The 18,692-nt window shown below is 41.1% G+C and overlaps 2 protein-coding genes across 2 annotated transcripts in view; both read left to right on the top strand.

The window, feature by feature from the left end:
• The window catches only part of LOC144888195 (uncharacterized), a 588,989-nt gene that overhangs the window by 195,961 nt on the left and 374,336 nt on the right, over positions 1-18,692 (top strand). The gene's annotated exons all lie outside the window — the stretch shown is intronic.
• Positions 1-18,692, top strand: part of LOC137421846 (regulating synaptic membrane exocytosis protein 2-like) — a 317,464-nt gene that overhangs the window by 129,563 nt on the left and 169,209 nt on the right. Inside the window, exon 7 of the mRNA XM_078773225.1 lies at positions 14,274-14,397. Coding sequence (XP_078629351.1) covers positions 14,274-14,397 — 124 coding nt within the window. The remainder of the gene's footprint in view (positions 1-14,273; positions 14,398-18,692) is intronic.

Here is an 18,692-nt window from a genome sequence, read left to right as displayed (position 1 = left end):
TTGACAAATGTGATGCCCGACATATATATGCAGAGTGCACATTTTTTAAGGTCATATGTCACGTGGTGTGGCAGCCATATTAGCTTGAAAGCCAAGATTATTTCTTTTTAAACCTTCTCTGAAACCACTTCACCGATCGATGTGAAACCTGTCATGACTTGTGCAAATGTGATAATTGAAAACAGCTGAAGGGATTTAAATCAAACTTGTTTATTTTTGGGACAGTGAACGAGGGCATCTACCCGTTGTGGTTCTATGTGGAGGCATATTGGTGACACAGTCACATTGCTCTCGTTTAATTACGCTTTCCAAACACTCCTTTTTGGGGCTGACAAATAAAGGAAAACTAAACCCAAATTTGAACAAGACCGATAGTCTAACAACGGTGTAGCAGTCCAGTCAATCTAACAAATTTTATGGCTCATCTCACCACTAATTGCAACAGAATTATTTTCAATGCTATGCATTTCAGAAATGTCCCCTTAGCACCATACTAAAAGTATACCAAAATATATTTGGTGGAAAGGTGTCAAATTGGCATAATATGCAAATTAGCTGCTGCCATTGAAAAAAATACAGAATTTCTACTAACTTTGTATCAAAGCATCCAATCATTGCAAATAAAGTGTTTAGACCCATGTCTTCAGCGTTAATGATTATGACAAGTTCATTTCTGGATTAATTATATGCATACAATGCAATTAAGTATGCAAATTAGATGCCACCATTATAACAAAAAAATCGATTTTCTGCAATAACTTTGTATTCAAGCATCCAATCATGGTAAATGAATTGTCTAGACCCATCTTTTCATGGTCATTGGATATGATTAGCACATTTCTGGATTAATGATATGCATACAATTATGCAAAAACTCAAATTAGCTATCATTATATGAAACTGCTATTTAACTATGTGCATGTTTTCAATTCTGTTGCAGAGTACCGTATCTAAGGGGTTTGTGGTGTGATGTGATATCGTATCTAAGGTGTCCCCCTGTCATGTGACCAGATCCTCAGCTCTGATTGGTGGATGTTTGTGAAAAACATACATACATACACGGGACGGACAGATACATGTTGTTCCAGATGGCATTGCCCTACGAGCTATGCTGTAAAAATATGGCTGCCGAACCATGTGATGACGTCATCAAAAATTTTTCCTCGACCAATCTATTCCTAGATCACGTTCAAGAAATTTTATACTGATTGGATCAAGCTCTCTACTTGTCGATCTATGATGTCATAATGAAGGCACCTATGAAGTCATCATTAACATATATTATTCCCCATGAGAAGTACTTTACAATGAGCCAGATTTCAATTTTTTCCATGGAGCAGTTTCAGAGATAGAGTTGCAAATATTTCGGTTTTTCCAGGATGGCGTCCTACCACGTGATTTATGACGTCAAAATTATCAATAATTTATTTTTAGAGGAGGAGGCGCTCCTATGGGGATAATTTTGTGGAAATCTGACCAGCAGTTGCAGAGAAAACGAATTTTAAATTAAATAAACCCTCAAAATGCCAGCGGAAGGGTCATACATACATGCACCGAATGGACAGACAAATGCTGTTCCAGACAGCATTGCCTTATGGGCCAAGCCGTGAAAATGGAGAATTTCCTTTGTGGGTTTGTGATTGGCTCGAGAAAAGCATACATAATTTTGCAGCCAATCACAGGTCCACAAAAGTAAAACAAAGCTTTCGCAGGATTTGCGCAACTCCGCATGCCACTGCACAGCCATCTGCCTCAGCAAAGTTGCCATGCATGGCTCGGTTCTTACTTCCACTGAAGTCGTTGTATTCAGTGCAGTCCTCAATCCAACAAACCTCGGTCTCTCTCGTCCTCAACTGTCAGAAGTTTCCAAGAGGGAGTTTGCCCGGGAGCCCGGGCCTTCTCACCCGGAAGCACGGGGTTAAGAAGTCTCACGAAGCTGCAGAGCCAGGCCATGTCACAAACGCATGTCGGACGGCTTGATACCGGGCGCCTCATGTGCCTCTCATCTCATTGAAGCTGCCGTTTTCGGTTCAGTCTTCACTGCCTTCAAAACTGTTGTATTTGGTGTGGCCCTCGGTACTTTCCATCCCAGATGAGAGGGAGGCGACACGATATGCTGCCTCCCCATCGCCGCCATCTTCTTTTGTGTGTGTGTTTGTTTATGTTAAGTGCCTTCTGCTGTATTTGTATGTATGTGTATGATTCATTGGTATGAGATGATAATAAAATATAAAATAACAATAACAATAATTAATTGTAACAATAACTGCACTCGGTAGAGTGCATACCTCTACCAGGCTGAACAGTTTAAATTTTGTATCCCACTAATCGGCCGGATTTGGATTCAGACCTAAACCAAAATTTCATCGGCTTGTTCATGTCACTGAACCAACTCATCCACCATGTTTTGCCACGACATTTCAAGATATCGTGCCATATATTGTTTTTAGCAAGCCTGGTGTTGGCTTAGCGGCTAGGGTGCCGGCTTGGGATCCTAGGTTCGAATCCCAGTCGATCGCTGAATTAACACCAGGAGGGTTGACTCAGCCTGTCATCCTTCCGAGGTCGGCAAATTGAGTACCAGTTCACTGGTAATTCCCTGTGTGTCGCAAGAGGCGACTAACAGGGTTGGCGGCAGGAAGGGCATCCGGCCATAAAACATTGCTTCAAAAAGGGGACCACGGTGCCAAAAAAAGGCCAACCTCTGCTTGGGGAAGAATTGCCTCTAACGGTGGTTCTATATTGTTTTTAGTCCTACCATTCAATGATGATGAATCGCTTTAAAAAAAAAATGGGATCTTCACCAAAATGTACTCAATTTGTCCGTGGCACACGCCCAACCTGTCCACCAAGTTCCGTCTGAATCGGTCCATATTTTTTAAAGATATCCTGCTCAAAGGCAGACAAACGGACAGGTGCAAGCCTAACCTCTGTCAACCTTCAGTGGTGGAGGTAATAACTGCATAACAACTCTCATCAAAATTCCACTCTGAATATTGATATCGTAATCGTATGTAATTGTGCGTATAACGAAGAAAATGTTTGTTTAAGGAAGATAAATTGTCTAAACACAATGGGAAAGGGAGAAAGGAAAGAATCGGACATTTGCTTTGAATTAGCTAATCGTGAAAACGAGGGAAATTCATCAATCTGTGGGAAATGGAGCTGTTTCTTTCTTGCTTGTGCTGATTGAGGCTGAACTGCTGAGCTACTTGGATGACTAGCCAAACAGTCATACCGGGCCTACAGGGAACGTCCTAATTTTCCCTCACCATTACAGTGAGTTTGGAAACCGACATGCAGGAATCCAGGTATAATTGAGTCAGAACGAATACACAGATGCTTCAACAAATAACAAAAGCCTTCGATGTTACAAAATGGCCGTCAAGACGCTGGGGGCACAGTTTTGTCTGCAGCACCTTACCAAATTCAACTTCACTAACATGAGGCCTTTGCACAGGCTCCTCTACATTTGGTGAGACAGCATTTGTCTGTTTAATCCTTGATGTATGCCCTTTGATTTTGGTCCTATTTTTAAGTGGTGAAGTTGCTTTAATATTTGGCTATGTCCTTCCTTTCATCCATCATCAATGATGAAGAAGAAGAAGAACCTTTATAACACCATGTTTAATTATAAGGGCTTCTAAAGTGTAATTCTAGAGGGTTCTAAAGTGTAGTTCTAAGGTATACTAAAGTGTCATTCTAGAGGGTTCTAAAGTGTAGTTCTAAGGTATACTAAAGTGTCATTCTAGAGGGTTCCAAAGGGTAATTCTAAAGTGTAATTCTTAATGGTTCTAAAGTGTAATTCTAGAGGGTTCTAAAGTGTAATTCTAGAGGGTTCTAAAAGGTAATTCTAAAGGGTTCTAAAGTGTAATTCTAGAGGGTTCTAAAGTGTAATTCTGAGGTGTACTAAAGGGTAATTCTAAAGTGTAATTCTTAAGGGTTCTAAAGGGTAATTCTATAGGGTTCTATAGTGTAATTCTAAGGGGGGTACTAAAGTGTAATTCTAGAGGGTTCTAAAAGGTAATTCTAAAGGGTTCTAAAGTGTAATTCTAAAGGGTTCTAAAGCGTAATTCCAAAGGGTTCTAAATGGTTCTAAAGTGTAATTCTAGAGGGTTCTAAAGTAATTCTAAGGGGTACGAAAGTGTAATTCTATAGGGTTCTAAAGGGTAATTCTTAAGGGTTCTAAAGTGTAATTCTAAAGGGTTCTAAAGTGTAATTCTAGAGGGTTCTAAAAGGTAATTCTAAAGGGTTCTAACGTGTAATTCTAGAGGGTTCTAAAGTAATTCTAAGGGGTACGAAAGTGTAATTCTATAGGGTTCTAAAGGGTAATTCTTAAGGGTTCTAAAGTGTAATTCTAAAGGGTTCTAAAGTGTAATTCTAGAGGGTTCTAAAGTGTAATTCTAGAGTGTTCTAAATGGTTCTAAAGTGTAATTCTAGAGTGTTCTAACGTGTAATTCTAGAGGGTTCTAAAGGGTATTCTAAAGGGTTCTATAGTGTAATTCTAAGGGGGGTACTAAAGTGTAATTCTAGAGGGTTCTAAAAGGTAATTCTAAAGGGTTCTAAAGTGTAATTCTAAAGGGTTCCATATTGTAATTCTAGAGGGTTCTAAATGGTTCTAAAGTGTAATTCTAGAGGGTTCTAACGTGTAATTCTAGAGGGTTCGAAAGTGTATTCTAACGGGTACGAAAGTGTAATTCTACAGGGTTCTAAAGGGTAATTCTTAAGGGTTCTAAAGTGTAATTCTAAAGAGTTCTAAAGTGTAAATCTAAAGGGTTTTATATTGTAATTCTAGAGGGTTCTAAATGGTTCTAAAGTGTAATTCTAGAGGGTTCTAACGTGTAATTCTAGAGGGTTCTAACGTGTAATTCTAGAGGGTTCTAACATGTAATTCTAGAAGATTCTAACGTGTAATTCTAGAGGGTTCTAAAGTGTAATTATATAGGGTTCTAAATGGTTCTAACGTGTAATTCAGGAGGGTTCTGTATTGCAATTCTAGAGGGTTCTAAATGGTTCTAAAGTGTAATTATATAGGGTTCTAAATGGTTCTAAAGTGTAATTATATAGGGTTCTAAATGGTTCTAAAGTGTAATTCAGGAGGGTTCTAACGTGTAATTCTAAAGGGTTCTAAAGGGTAATTGTAATGGATTATAGAGGGTTCTAAAGGGAAATTATACTGGGTTCTAAGTGTAATTCTAAAGGGTAATTATAATGGGTTCTAGAGGGTTATAAAGTGTATTATAATGTGTTTCCTTTGTTTCTAGGCGTTGCCTATTTCATATAGAAATGCCAAAACTGAACCACTTCCTTCAGACACAGGTGCTATTTTTTTTTTCTTGCCAATTTCTTCTCTACCCTTTTTCATCTCTGCAGAAGTCGAGACTTGTGGTAGTGTGAAATAAAGAAAGGTGGCATGCAGAGCATGGATTACTCATATCTGTGGGGAAGTGGGGTTGCGGGGGGACTTGTTGACCTTCCTATACTGAAAATGTATTTTCCCAAGGGTTGTTTTTTTAATAAAAATGGTTTTGATGTGTTGTGTTGAAAATATGGATCTGGACTTGTATTCGAAAAATAATTTCCATCTTTCATTTAATGCCTTCTTTTTCTCCCCCAAATTTGCCCTGCCTGATTCAAGCACTGGTGGCAGGTTAACAAACTGACAGAGAGGTGAAGAAGAACAGGCAGTAAACGCACAAATACATGACATGATTTGGAGAGTGTCTGGAAGGAAAATGTGTAGTGGATCAGTGGGTGTCAAAGACTCTGGTGTTGATATGAAAGATAACATGAGTGTTGTCGTTCGAAAGACGCTAAATAATGTGATGGATTGCAAGGCACAAGGCAGTTTATTGTGCGGCACGAGGCGTTTGCATATCTCCGACTCCACAAGATGGTGTCTCGCCTCTCACGTCACCATGCCACTTCCTCTAACATCACCATATCTCTTCACAGCAATCCACAAACATCCGGCAATTCAATAACAACAGCATCATTGGAAAGAACAAAACACATAAGAAAGCATAAGAAAGAACATAACGAGGAGGTAACAGTTGCCACCAGTATCAAATGGCTGGATGGGGGAGAAGGCAGGTGGAGCAAGTCCTCAATAGTGGTGCAGCTCAAGGAGTTTCTTCCTTCCTGTCCCACGCTCTCTTACCTTCCTGTCTTCCCTCCTTTTATTTTTCTCACTTTTAACCTTCTCATGTTCTGTCATGTGCACAACATAAAAATGGATGCTGTCTCATTGTGATCGGTCCCGACATGTATGAGCGATGGTAAAAGTTAATTGTTTGCCTCCATTGGTATCATACATTTTTGGTTCACCTGGACTTTAGTCCGGTGAGCGTATGGATCGAGCAGTGTCTGGAGGTGAGACGGTCAGTCAGTGAGTCTGTAAACACTTTAGTCGTATAACACGTTATTTTGAGGAAACTTGGCCACAAGCTTAATATCTGAGGCCTAAAGAATGTGAATTGACCACATCAAAATTAACGGTTCGGAATCAGGCCTAAACTCGACATTCCTGCCCTAACCTACAGGGGGCGCTGCAATAGCAGCACAGTCATGCCATCAGCCAAAAGCATAACGTCTACCGTGTAAAAACATGACCTGTAAACATGAATCGCTGCAATCAGCATCGAGAGGGCTTCCATTCAACCAATCACGTGACCAGATTCTGCACATGAACAAAATTTCGATTTTTTTTTGACGTTATTGACTGTTGTTCCTGATCCACTGAGCTTCAGGACCTGTGGTCCTATTTATTATTTCATATAGCTGAGGAAACAACGGCAACTCTGACAGTACTATTGGCACGTGGCCATTACTAGCTGCTATTACCATGGGGACAGATCGGGCTCAGACAGGAAGGGCAGAGTTAGTGTTGTGAGTAATCTTTATTTAACATTATTTGTGTGAATATAAAGAAGTTTTCTTGCATATCTTTGTGTGTGGGAAGTGCGTTGGTCGTTTTATTGAGTCATCTGGCTCTGGGACACCGCTGATGGGTCGGGTGACCTGGTTTTTGTTTTTATGGAGTCATGTTTGGTGGTTAGTTTTATATATATATATGTGCCGTATATTCAGATATGTTAATACAGTATATCTGTGAATATAACGCCATATTGTGTGAATCTCTGACTACACTTTTTTTGTTTATTTATGGGAATTAGTAGGTGAAAAGGATATTGAGGAGGTTTTGGATTATGGTTAGCCTTGTGCCTGTTTATAAAAAACATTAAAAATATATATATATATTATTATTATTTATATGAAAAATTTATTTTTGGGGAATTATGGTTAGTCTTGTGCCTGTTTATAAAAAAAGCATTTAAAAATATATATGTATTATTATTATTTATATTAAAATTTTTTTTTTTGAATTATGGTGTCTTGTGCTTGTTTATAAAAAAAAATAAAAAATAATTATGTATATATATTATTATTTATATTTAATTTTTTATTATTGGATTATGGTTGGCCTTGTGCCTGTTTATAAAAAATATATATATATAATTATTATTTTTATTAAAAAATATTCTTGTTATTGGATTATGGTTTGCCTTCCGCCTGTTTATCTAAAATTTAAAATATATAATTATATATTATTATTATTTATATTGAAATTTTTTTTTTATTGGATTATGGTTGGCCTTGTGCCTGTTTATAAAATATATATATATATTATTATTATTTTTATTAAAAAATATTCTTGTTATTGGATTTTATGGTTTGCCTTCTGCCTGTTTATTAAAAATTTAAAATATATTTAAAATTATATAATTATATAATACATATTATTATTTATATTAAAAATATTCTTTTCATTGGAAGAATATTGGAAATATTCTTCACTTGTGGTGAAGTTTCATCGAAATTGCGTGTGTAGTTTCTGAGAAGAAAGCAAACACCTATTTTGTGGGCCAACCTCCCTCCCTTCCCCCATTGACGCCCAAAGGGGCAGATTTTTTATATGCCATGAACAAACTTCGGTACAGCACGGGCGGTGTAGGTTGTGGTGAAGTTTCATCGAAATAGTGTGTGTAGTTTCAGAGGAAAAAGCAAATTCCTATTTTTGGGGGTCAAACCTGGATCCACTTTGACCCCCGGTAAACCCTCTTAGATTCTGATTTTTTTTATTTTATTGCCGTGAACAAACTTTAGTCACAACACAACAAATATAATGTGTACCATATTTGGTCACAATCCCTTCAACAGTTTCGGGGAAAGAAGTTGCAGGTGTTTACTGACTGACTTTCGGACTGACGGACTCTCCACTTACGGACTCCACCGATCTGGGCTTTATGCAGAGTGGCCAGAAGGAAGCCTCTCCTCAGTGAAAGTGACTTCTCATCTCCTCTCCTCAGACAGAAGCCTCTCCTCAGTGAAAGACACATGGAAGCCCGCTTGGAGTTTGCAAAAAAAAGCACCTAAAGGACTCTTAGACTGTGAGAAACAAGATTCTGTGGTTTGATGAAACCAGGATTGAACTGTTTGGCTTCCGTCTGGCCACTCTGCCATCAAGCCCAGATCGGTGCAGTGTTGCAGTAATGGTTGTCCTTCTGGAAGTTTCTCCCATCTCCACACAGGATCTCTGGAGCTCAGCCAGAGTGACCATCGGGTTCTTGGTCACCTCTCTTACTAAGGCCCTCCCCCCCCCCCCCCCCCACCCCCTCTCCCCCGATTGCTCAGTTTGGCCGGGCGGCCAGCTCTAGGAAGAGTCCTGGTTATATCCGTGGTTCTTAACCTGGGTTCGACCAAACCCCAGGGGTTCAGTGAGCCAGTCTCAGGGGGTTCAGCGGAGGTCCTCCGAAACGCAATGCAATGTTTTTTTGTTTTTTTAAAGTTTTGTATCAATTTTGAATCTATGTGTAATTACGCTTATTATTAATATTATTATTATTTTGCTATGTATGTTACGAACGCATGGAAATATTATTTGTAATTGTATTCCCATCCCATTCATGGTTTCTCTGGTCTGTGTTTAAGATAAGTTGTTTCACACTGACTGTAGTAAGTTGAATCGATGAGCAACTTGCTAATTATTGAGGTGACATAGAGTTGAGTAGATAAATAATAAATCCCATCATCATAGCTATAAGTTATGTTTTCTTCGTTAAAATTTCTCAGTTTTCAGAGCGGTACTGATTATATTTAAGCATGTTCCTTTTTTTATTTTTGTCATATAATTATTTGTCCGAACTCAATTAAGATCATTTTGTTACTTTTTTTTTTTTTTTTTGCAGTATGTCGAGCAAAAAAGGAAGTGGTCGGAGGATTACGTGCGGTATGGGTTCACGTGTTTGACGGAATGGGACGGAAGTCAGCGTCCTCAATGCATGCTTTGCAATGTCAAGTTGAGCAACTCCAGCCTAGCACCAGCAAAACTACGGGAACACTTCAAAAAACTGCACGGCGAGGGGCAGTACAAAGACGCAACAACGTCACGCAACGCTGGATCAATTCAAATTGAAGAGAGTCCGATTCGACTCAAGTGCTACCTTGCCCACTCTTGGCTTTGTTCCAATTGACAAACCGATCCTCACCGTGTCGTATGAAGTTGCGTACCTGATCGCAAAGCAGGGCAAACTGCACACCGTTGGCGAGACACTCATCAAACCGGCCGTGTTGAAGATGGCCAACATCATGCTGGGAAAAGCTGCTGAAAACAAGTTGTCTCTCGTTCCACTCTCAAATGACACCATCAGATGCAGAATCGACGACATGAGCGACGACATCATCGCCCAGGTAGTTGCAGATTTAGTCGCGAGCCCAACGAAATTCAGCCTTCAATTCGACGAGACCACCGACGTTTCGAATTTGAGCCAGCTCATCTTATTTGTGCGTTATGTCAAAGGAGACGAAATCAAGGAAGACTTTCTGTTCTGCAAGCCTCTCACAACAACTACGAAGGCAGCTGACGTGAAGAAGCTTGTGGACGACTTCTTCAGAAGCAATGGCCTCTCGTGGAACATGGTGTCTGCAGTTTGCTCGGACGGAGCTTCAGCCATGCTGGGATGCAACTCCGGTTTTGGAGCACTGGTGAAGGCCGATGCACCACACATCATCGTCACGCACTGCGTCCTGCACAGACACGCGCTGGCATCAAAAACCCTGCCTCCAAAACTGGCCAATGTTCTGAAAATTGTCGTTGAAACTGTGAATTAAGTGCGAAGCCGTGCTCTGAATCATCGCATCTTTAAAGAGCTGTGCAATGAAATCGGCTCTGAATTCGAAGTCCTTCTCTACCACTGTAACGTTCGATGGTTATCACGAGGGAAGGCAGTGAGCCGTCTTTTTGCCTTGCGTGTAGAATTAGCCTTGTTTTTGCGAGAACACCAGCAATGCCATGCAATGCACTTCCAAGAGTCAGAGTTCATCCTCGCCTTGGCGTACTTGGCTGACATCTTCGACGCACTCAATCATCTCAATTGCCAGAAGCAGGGCGGTGGAGTGAATGACATCGAATCTGAAGAAAAACTGAGCGCTTTCCGAAACGGGTTACCGTTGTGGAGGCGGCGAACAGAGAACGACAACTTCGAGAACTTTTCGCTACTGGACGAGTGCGTGAGCGGGATCGAAGATGAGTCTGAAGTTGGAAGCACTGCTGTACCGGGGGAGCTGAAGCAAGCGATTGCCACGCACTTGGATGAGCTGGGAAAGTCATTCGACGGCTACTTCCCCGACCAAGAGCAATACCCAGCATGGGTGCGGCAGCCAATTACTTTCAACGTTGCAACGGCAGATGTCAACGACCAATACCTCGACGACCTCATCAAACTTCAGCAGAGCCAGACTCAACAACAACTCTTCGGCACAACAACGCTCTCAACATTTTGGTGCCGCCAAATGGAAGGGTATCCTCACATCGCTAAAATTGCCCTTGAGATCCTCACGCCGTTCGTTACAACCTATCTCTGCGAGAATGCGTTTTCGAAACTGGTGGACATTAAAACAAAGAAAAGGAGCAGGCTTGCATGCGACAATGATTTGAGGGTGGCCCTTGCCAAAACAAAACCACGCATTTCCCAGATCGCCTCCTCAAAAGAAGAACAGAAAACGCATTTAGATGCAATTCTTCTTAATTTTTTGGTCAAATTTGAGGGGTTCCGCGAGTGTTCGGTGGGTTTCGTTGGGGTTCGGCGGGTTTCGTTGGGGTTCGGCGCCTTTAAAAAGGTTAAGAACCACTGCCTTATATAGACAGGTGTGTGCCTTTCCAAATCATGTCCAATCAATTGAATTTACCACAGGTGGAGTCCAATCGAGGTGTAGAAGCATCTCAAAGATGATCAAGAGAAATGGGAGGCATCTGAGCTAAATTTAAATTGTCATAGCAAAGGTATGAATACTTATGTCAATGTGATATTTCAGTTTTTTCTTTTTAATAAATTTGCAAAACTTTCTAAAATCCTGTTTTCTCTTTGTCATTATGGGGTATTGAGTGTAGATTGATGAGGGGAAAAATGAATTTAAACGATTTCATCATGAGGCTGCAACATAACAAAATGTGAAAAAAGTGAAGGGGGTTGAATACTTTCTGAATGCACTCTATGTATATATTTACATATATATATATATATATATATATATATATATATATATATATATATATGTATATACATGTAATATGGTAAAATGTAACATGAATGTGGTAACAAATAAGAGATGGAAGTGAACAGCTGTTTTAAAGACCTGGAGGGAAGAGAGGGATTGAAGAGAGTGTGGGAGATTGTTCCAGAGGTGGGAGAAAATAGGAATGAAAGAGTGAAGATGAGCAGAGTCCTGATTTTGGCAGTTTCACCAGAAAATGGTTGCTGGCAGATCTTGTGCGTTCTGAAGGAATAGTTGGGGGACAGAGCACAGACAGAGCTGGGGGAGTTAGGCCGGAGAGGAGGCGATAAAATACAGAAAGTCCACCAACCTGCCTGCAGTGCGCAAGTGAAACGCCCTCAGAATCAGCTTCTTTGTGGGAGATACCAATCATTCTGAAAGCTTTGGTTTCAACAGCGTGACGCAGAGATGGGTGTGAGGCAGGTGCCCATTCAGCGGAGGATGCCCAGTCAGCGACTGGCTTTGGAGGCCAGCTTGGAAACGTGGTTTTCCCATGAAAGATCATGGCAGATAATGAGACCCAAAAGCTTGAGTGACAGAACATCTTTAAGAGGATTGTTGAGAAAGTGGATGGGAGGGTTTTCCAGACGGTCTTTTTGGAGAGACATAGTAACAGTGTGAGATTTGTCAGGATTGAGACTTTTTCCACTTGTTTGATCAGTTTGTGATTTTTTTTTTCCAGGTCGACAGAGAGTGAGGAGGCTCCTGCCTGCCAATCTGAGGGATGAGACATGGGGCGGCAGAGAGGAGTCATCAGCAAAGAGATAGAGAGGATTTTTGAGAGAGTCGGAGAAATCATTGATGAAGACCAGAAATAGCACAGGGCCCAGAACACTGCCTTGGGGAACTCCAGCCAGAACAGGAAGAGGAGATGAGAGAATTCCATTCAGGGCCACATGTTGACTGCGACCGGAGAGGAAGTCCACAAGCCATGCGTGGAGATTTCCATGGATACCATCGGAGGAGAGTTTGGTGAGTAGAGCGGGGTGCCAGACCGTATTGAAGGCATGTGATATGTCAAGGGAGACGGCTCTGATTTCCTCTTTGGCATTGAGGAGCTCCATCCATTGTTGAGACAGCAGAAGCAGCATGTCCAGAGTCGAGTGACCTGGGCTGCATCCAATTTGATGATCAGAGATCAATCCATTGGAGGAGAAGAAGGATTTCATTTCGGAAGCAATGATGGATTCCATGACCTTGCTGATTATTGGGAGCAGGCTGATTGGTCTGTAGTTTCAAGGATCTGTTTTTGCACCTTTTTGTGTGAAGCGGTAATGTTGGCTTATTTCCAAGCTGATGGCAGATGACCCTGAGCATATTAGAGGGTGAAGAGAACAGAGAGAGGGTGAGATAGAGCAGCAGAGCCGGATTTTAGGACCTGCGGCCTGATGCCATCTGGTCCAGTTGCAGAATCAGAGTCAAGGATTGACAGAAACATCTCCACCTTGTTGGGAAAGAATGACAGAGTCCACGAGCTGGTGGGTACGACTGGGTAAGGTGGGTACAAAAAGGGATGGGTTTGGTAAACAAGATTTTAAGGCAAACACAGAGTTGAGGCATTGAGCTTTTTCACGTGCGGCATCAGCTGTGTAGTGGTTTGAGGTAAGGGAGGGGATGGAAGGGGAACAAACAAACATGTGGGGTTAGGGAGCATGACTCCACCACCTCTGACTAGCTCCCACTACTATGTAAATCCCTACCTGTCTTTTGCTCTGACAGAGGGTTAACACTCAAAACTTGGGGTTTCCTTGCTTTTTATTGTGTTTAACATCCCTCAATCAACGTTCTTTTGATGCCATCCTTGAGCTGTTCAAGTGTCTGAGAAGCCTAGGCTTTCCGAAACATTTTGGTGAAACACAGTCGTAACCCCGGATGGTCATTAAATTTTGTCAGCTACGGTCATTCTGCAAAATATCGATGCTAGAGAGAAATTAGGATCCCCATTTGACGACAACATTAAAGAAGAAAATGATTGATTGCTGCAGAAAGTATTGATGATCCCTTCCATTGTACAGGAAGTGAACAGTGGAATCATGAAGTGAAGCCTCTTGCCCTGGCAAACAATCAATTATCTAAAACTTCTGTGCAATAAAACAAACCCTTTTAGGGAAGATAGACATTCAAGAATGGTAGTTGTGCCTTGTCATAAATGGTGGAAGTTGTATTACCTCCGAATATGCAGGAGTTCCACTTTGAGCTGCAATATATATATATACAGTATATATATATATATATATATATATATATATATATATATATATATATATATATATATATATATATATATATATATATCTATCTATCTATCTATATATATATCTATATATATATATCTATACAGTATATATATATATATATATATATATATATATATATATATATATATATATATATATACATATATATATATATATATACATACATACATACATACATACATACATACATACATATATGCTTAACAGGGTAAATATTTTTTTATCATGCACCACAACAGCTTTATCCTCAGTCCAAATCTCTCATGGACAAAACACAGCTCTGGTGTAGTGGGCATTGGAACAATTGGCCTGGCTCTCAATAGCTATGGTTGTGAAAAATGTCGACGTTTGAAATATCTTTTTATTGATTTTCACCTTTCCCCTCGGTCTGCCCGTGTGCAGGTGATGAGGTTTTGGAGTGGAATGGAAAGTCACTCCAGGGTGCATCCTATCAAGATGTGTACAAAATAATTTTGGACTCTAAACCGGAGCCACAGGTTGAGATGGTGGTGGCTCGGCCCACAGGGTAAGTCGTAAACCTTTGTTCGCGTGATCAGTACTCCATGAACTGGGATGTGGTAACAATTGCATTAAATAAACGTGACAAACTTCCAGGCTCATTTTTCTACAAGGATATTTTGTGTTGAATTTTATCGGAGCTTCTCGGATCACCAAGGATCAATGCATGCTATAGACCTTGGCCTTCATAACCCTTATTTTCTCAATGATTCCAAATGAAGTCATAACTAAAATATACTTAACAGTATCCCTAGTTTTTAATCTGCAGTATGTATTTTCCGTTGAAATTGCAAGAAAAATAATCTCAAGTCCAAACGATAATCATAACAACACTTCCTTTGAAATCTGTGGGAAGGAATGATTTTCCAAGCCATCTTCTTCCAAAACCTCTTAAAATTGCTTTTTCCTTGCGCATGATTTATTTGGCAATGGAACCGCCGCTAAGATCTGCTTCTGAACATGACCTGATTGGATCTTTGTAATCCGCATGAAAGCAAATGGAACTAGATGGTATTCATAGAATACTTACCCTGTGCAGTCAACTTGTTGTGAGCCAACTCTTCTGTTTTTGAACGTTTCTTTTTTTTTTTGATCCAATATGGCTGCCAGACCACGTGAGCGATGACATCATAAATTTATATTCTCCAATATAATTGTTGCATAGATCATGTCCAATACATTTCAAACTGATCAGACTAAGCGTTGTCCCTGTCGAATTATGACGTCATAATTATGGCACCAATGACGTCATCAGTAACAACAACTATTCCCCATATTATATGGAGTTATTTACAATCAGCCACGTTTCAATTTTTTCCATAGGGCCGTTTTGGAGATATAGAGGTGCAACGTTTTTTGGTTTTTCAAAGATGGCGCCTGCAACACATGACTGATGACGTCATGATTATCATTAAAATATTTTAAGGGAGGAGGTGCTCCTATGGTGAAAATTTCGTGTCCATCAGACCAACAGTTGCTGAAAAAAAAAAAAAGATCCGATGTATCAGTGTTGTATTTGTCAAATTATGACGTCATAACGAAGGCACCGATGACATCATCATTAACATATCTTATTCCCCAAGGGGAGTCGGTGACAATGAGCTAGGTCTCAATTTTTTCCATGGAGTGGTTTCAGAGATGTAGAGGTGTTTCGGTTTTCCAAGATGGTGCCTGTACCACGTGACCTATGACATCATAATAATCATTAAAATATTCTACAGGAGGAGGCCCTCCAATGGTGAAAATTTGGTGTCAATCAGACAAATAATTGCAGAGAAAAAATTCATACTGATCGAATCAAGTGTTGCACTTGTCGAATTATGACGTCATAATTAAGGTGATGATGACATCATTAACATATCTTATTCCCCAAGCGGAGAATTTGACAATGAGCCATGTTTCAATTTTTTCCCATGGAGCGGTTTTGGAGATATAAAGGTGAAACGTTTTTTTCGATTTTTCCAAGATGCCGCCTGTACCACGTGACCGATGACGTCATAATTATCATTTTTAAAATTCCACAGGAGGAGCCGCTCATATTCTGAAAATATCATGCCAATTTTTTAAATCTTGCTAACACTAAACGTGCAACGTTTACACTAAACGCTAACACTAAACATGTAAGTATCGTGCTAACAGTTGCAGAGGAATTTTTGTTTTTTCATACTGATCAGATCAAGCGTTGTACTTGTCGAATTATGACGTCATAATTAAGGCAACGAATTACATCATCATCAACATATCTTATTCCCCATGAGGTGCACTTGACAATGAGCCATGTTTCCATTTTTTCCATTGAGTGGTTTGGGAGATCGAGGTGGAACGTTGTTCCAAGATGGCGTCCACACCACGTGACCTATAATGTCATAATGATGAATAAAACATTTCTACAAGCGGAGGCGCTCCTATGGTAAAATTTAATGTCAATCGGTCTCACGGTTGTCAAACAACAACAACATGCATTTTAAGGCCATTTTCCCTGCCAGAGCTGGGGTTAGCCTTGCGGTGCCCATGACAATCTTCTCCATCTTGCCCTATTTTCTGCATCTCTCCTTGTTAACCCCCTTGCCCGCATTTCTTCTTCCACCATCTTTAGCCAAGTCTTTCTCGGTCTTCCCCGTCCTCTACTTCCTTCTACATTCATTTCCATCACTCTTCTCAACCAGTCACTTTCATCCTTCCTCAACACATGACCAAACCATCTCAACCTGTTCCTCTTCACAGCATCAATCACAGGCACAGGAAAATGGCCTATTCCCATCATCTTTCGCAATTCATCATTTGTCTTCCTCTCTCTCAACAATACGCCACACATCCACCGAACCCATTCGCATTTCCACCCTTTCCAGCCTTCGTTGCTGCTCTACGTTCATTACCCATGTCTCGCTCCCATCAATCATAACATTTCTCAGACATGCAGCATACACCTTTCCCTTCAGCTTCAACGACACTCCCCTCCTCATCAGCAAGCCACTCAGTTCCCGAAACTTCTTCCATGCACATCTCACTCTAGCAACTGTTGCCGAGTCTGATCCACCTTCTCCATTCAGCATGTCTCCGAGGTAGCAAAATGTTTTCACACCTTCCAGCTTCACGCCGTCTCCAAGATCCAACTCAACATTTCCTCCATCTGCAGCTCCCTCTGTGCACACCTTACATTTGAATGTAGCTGCCACACTGGTTAATGACCCTCTCAGACCACTACATTTTTGATGAACCCACTCAGCGCACATTGTACATTGAATAGAGTTCACTCCAACACCCTTCCTGCACACAGCACAGGGCCACTTCCCAGTTCTTTCCACCTCACCACATGCTTTACCACTTGCCATCACCTTTGTCTTTCCGATATTCACCTTCAGACCTTTTGTCTCCATACATTCCTTCCACTTGTTCATCTTTTCCTTCAGTCCATCCATACTTTCCGCAATAAACACCAGATCATCTGCATACAACAACTCCCACGGTAAACCCTCCTTTACGTTCTGAGCCAGCACCTCCATCACAGCTACAAATAGTCGTGGACTTAGTACCGACCCCTGATGCACTCCCACCTTCACCTCAAACTCACCACTGTTCCCGTCCTTCGTCCTTGCAGCTGTGCGCGCTCTTTTGTACATTGCCATCACTACTCTGATCAACCATTCCTCCACTCCTAACTTCCTCATTGCCCATGTCAATACTTTGCGTGGAACCCTATCGAATGCTTTCTCCAGATCAACAAACCCAAGAAACAACTTCTTCCTCTTCCCCCATGTACTTCTGCCTCACAATAAAAAGCACGTCTGTCGTTCCTCTTCCTGGCATAAATCCAAACTGCATTTCGTTGATCTTCACTTTCTTCCTCATCCTCCTCTCCAACACCCTTTCCAATACCTTCATTCCATGCTCCAATAACTTTATCGCTCGGTACGAACCACACTTTAGAGGGTCACCTTTCCCCTTGTATAGAGGGACGAGGGTACTCAGTTCCCAATCCACTGGAATGCGGCCTTCTTTCACCGCCAGATTACAGATCTCTGTCATTCTCTTCACACCCCAACTTCCTGCTGCCTTTAACATATCTCCCACAACTCCCGTCGGCCCTCCCGCTTTTCTACTCTTCATTGCTTTTATTGCTTTTTTTTTTTTTTTTTTGCTTTTATTGCTTCCTCAACTTCTTTCTCAGTTATCCTCTCTGCCGGTCCTAAAACTGGGTTACTCTCTATGTTGCCATCCCATTCATTCTCTGTATTCAACAGCATTTCCACATATCTTTTCTATCTTCCTTTAATTCCATCTGGGTCCACAACGATTTGTCCCACTTCATCCTTCAAGCAACTCATTCCCATCACATCACACCTCTCTTTCGCTATCTGCTTTGCAATCCTGAATACTGCTCTCTGATCCAAGCGTTCTCCGAACATTTTCCCACATGCCTCCTGTGCCTTTGCTACCTCTTTCTTTGCAGCCTTCTTGGCTGCCTTATAACTTTCATGCTCTGCTGTTTCTGCTCCCGTACCCTTCGCCTCCTGCCACTCCTTGAACTTCTTCCTCTTCTCGTCAATCCTCTTTCCAACTTCATCATCCCACCACCATGTTTCCGAGTGCCTCGGTGGTCCTTTTGTCCATTCACATACCTCACCAACGGCTCCCAACAGACTAGCTTTCATTGACATCCAACCACTTTCAAGCTCAAACACATCATCCTCTACACTACTCAGCCTCTCTTTAAATGCCCCCCTTACTGTCACCTCTTTCAACCTCCACACCTTCATTCTCGGTTGGTACTTCACCCGCCGAGCTCTCCTCGCACCTTTCACC

This window comes from Myxine glutinosa, chromosome 2, assembly GCF_964187855.1.
Source record: "Myxine glutinosa chromosome 2, kmMyxGlut1.1, whole genome shotgun sequence".
Taxonomy (NCBI): domain Eukaryota; kingdom Metazoa; phylum Chordata; class Myxini; order Myxiniformes; family Myxinidae; genus Myxine; species Myxine glutinosa.
The sequence above is the reverse complement of the archived record's forward strand: the minus strand, read 5'-3'. Positions and strand labels throughout refer to the sequence as shown.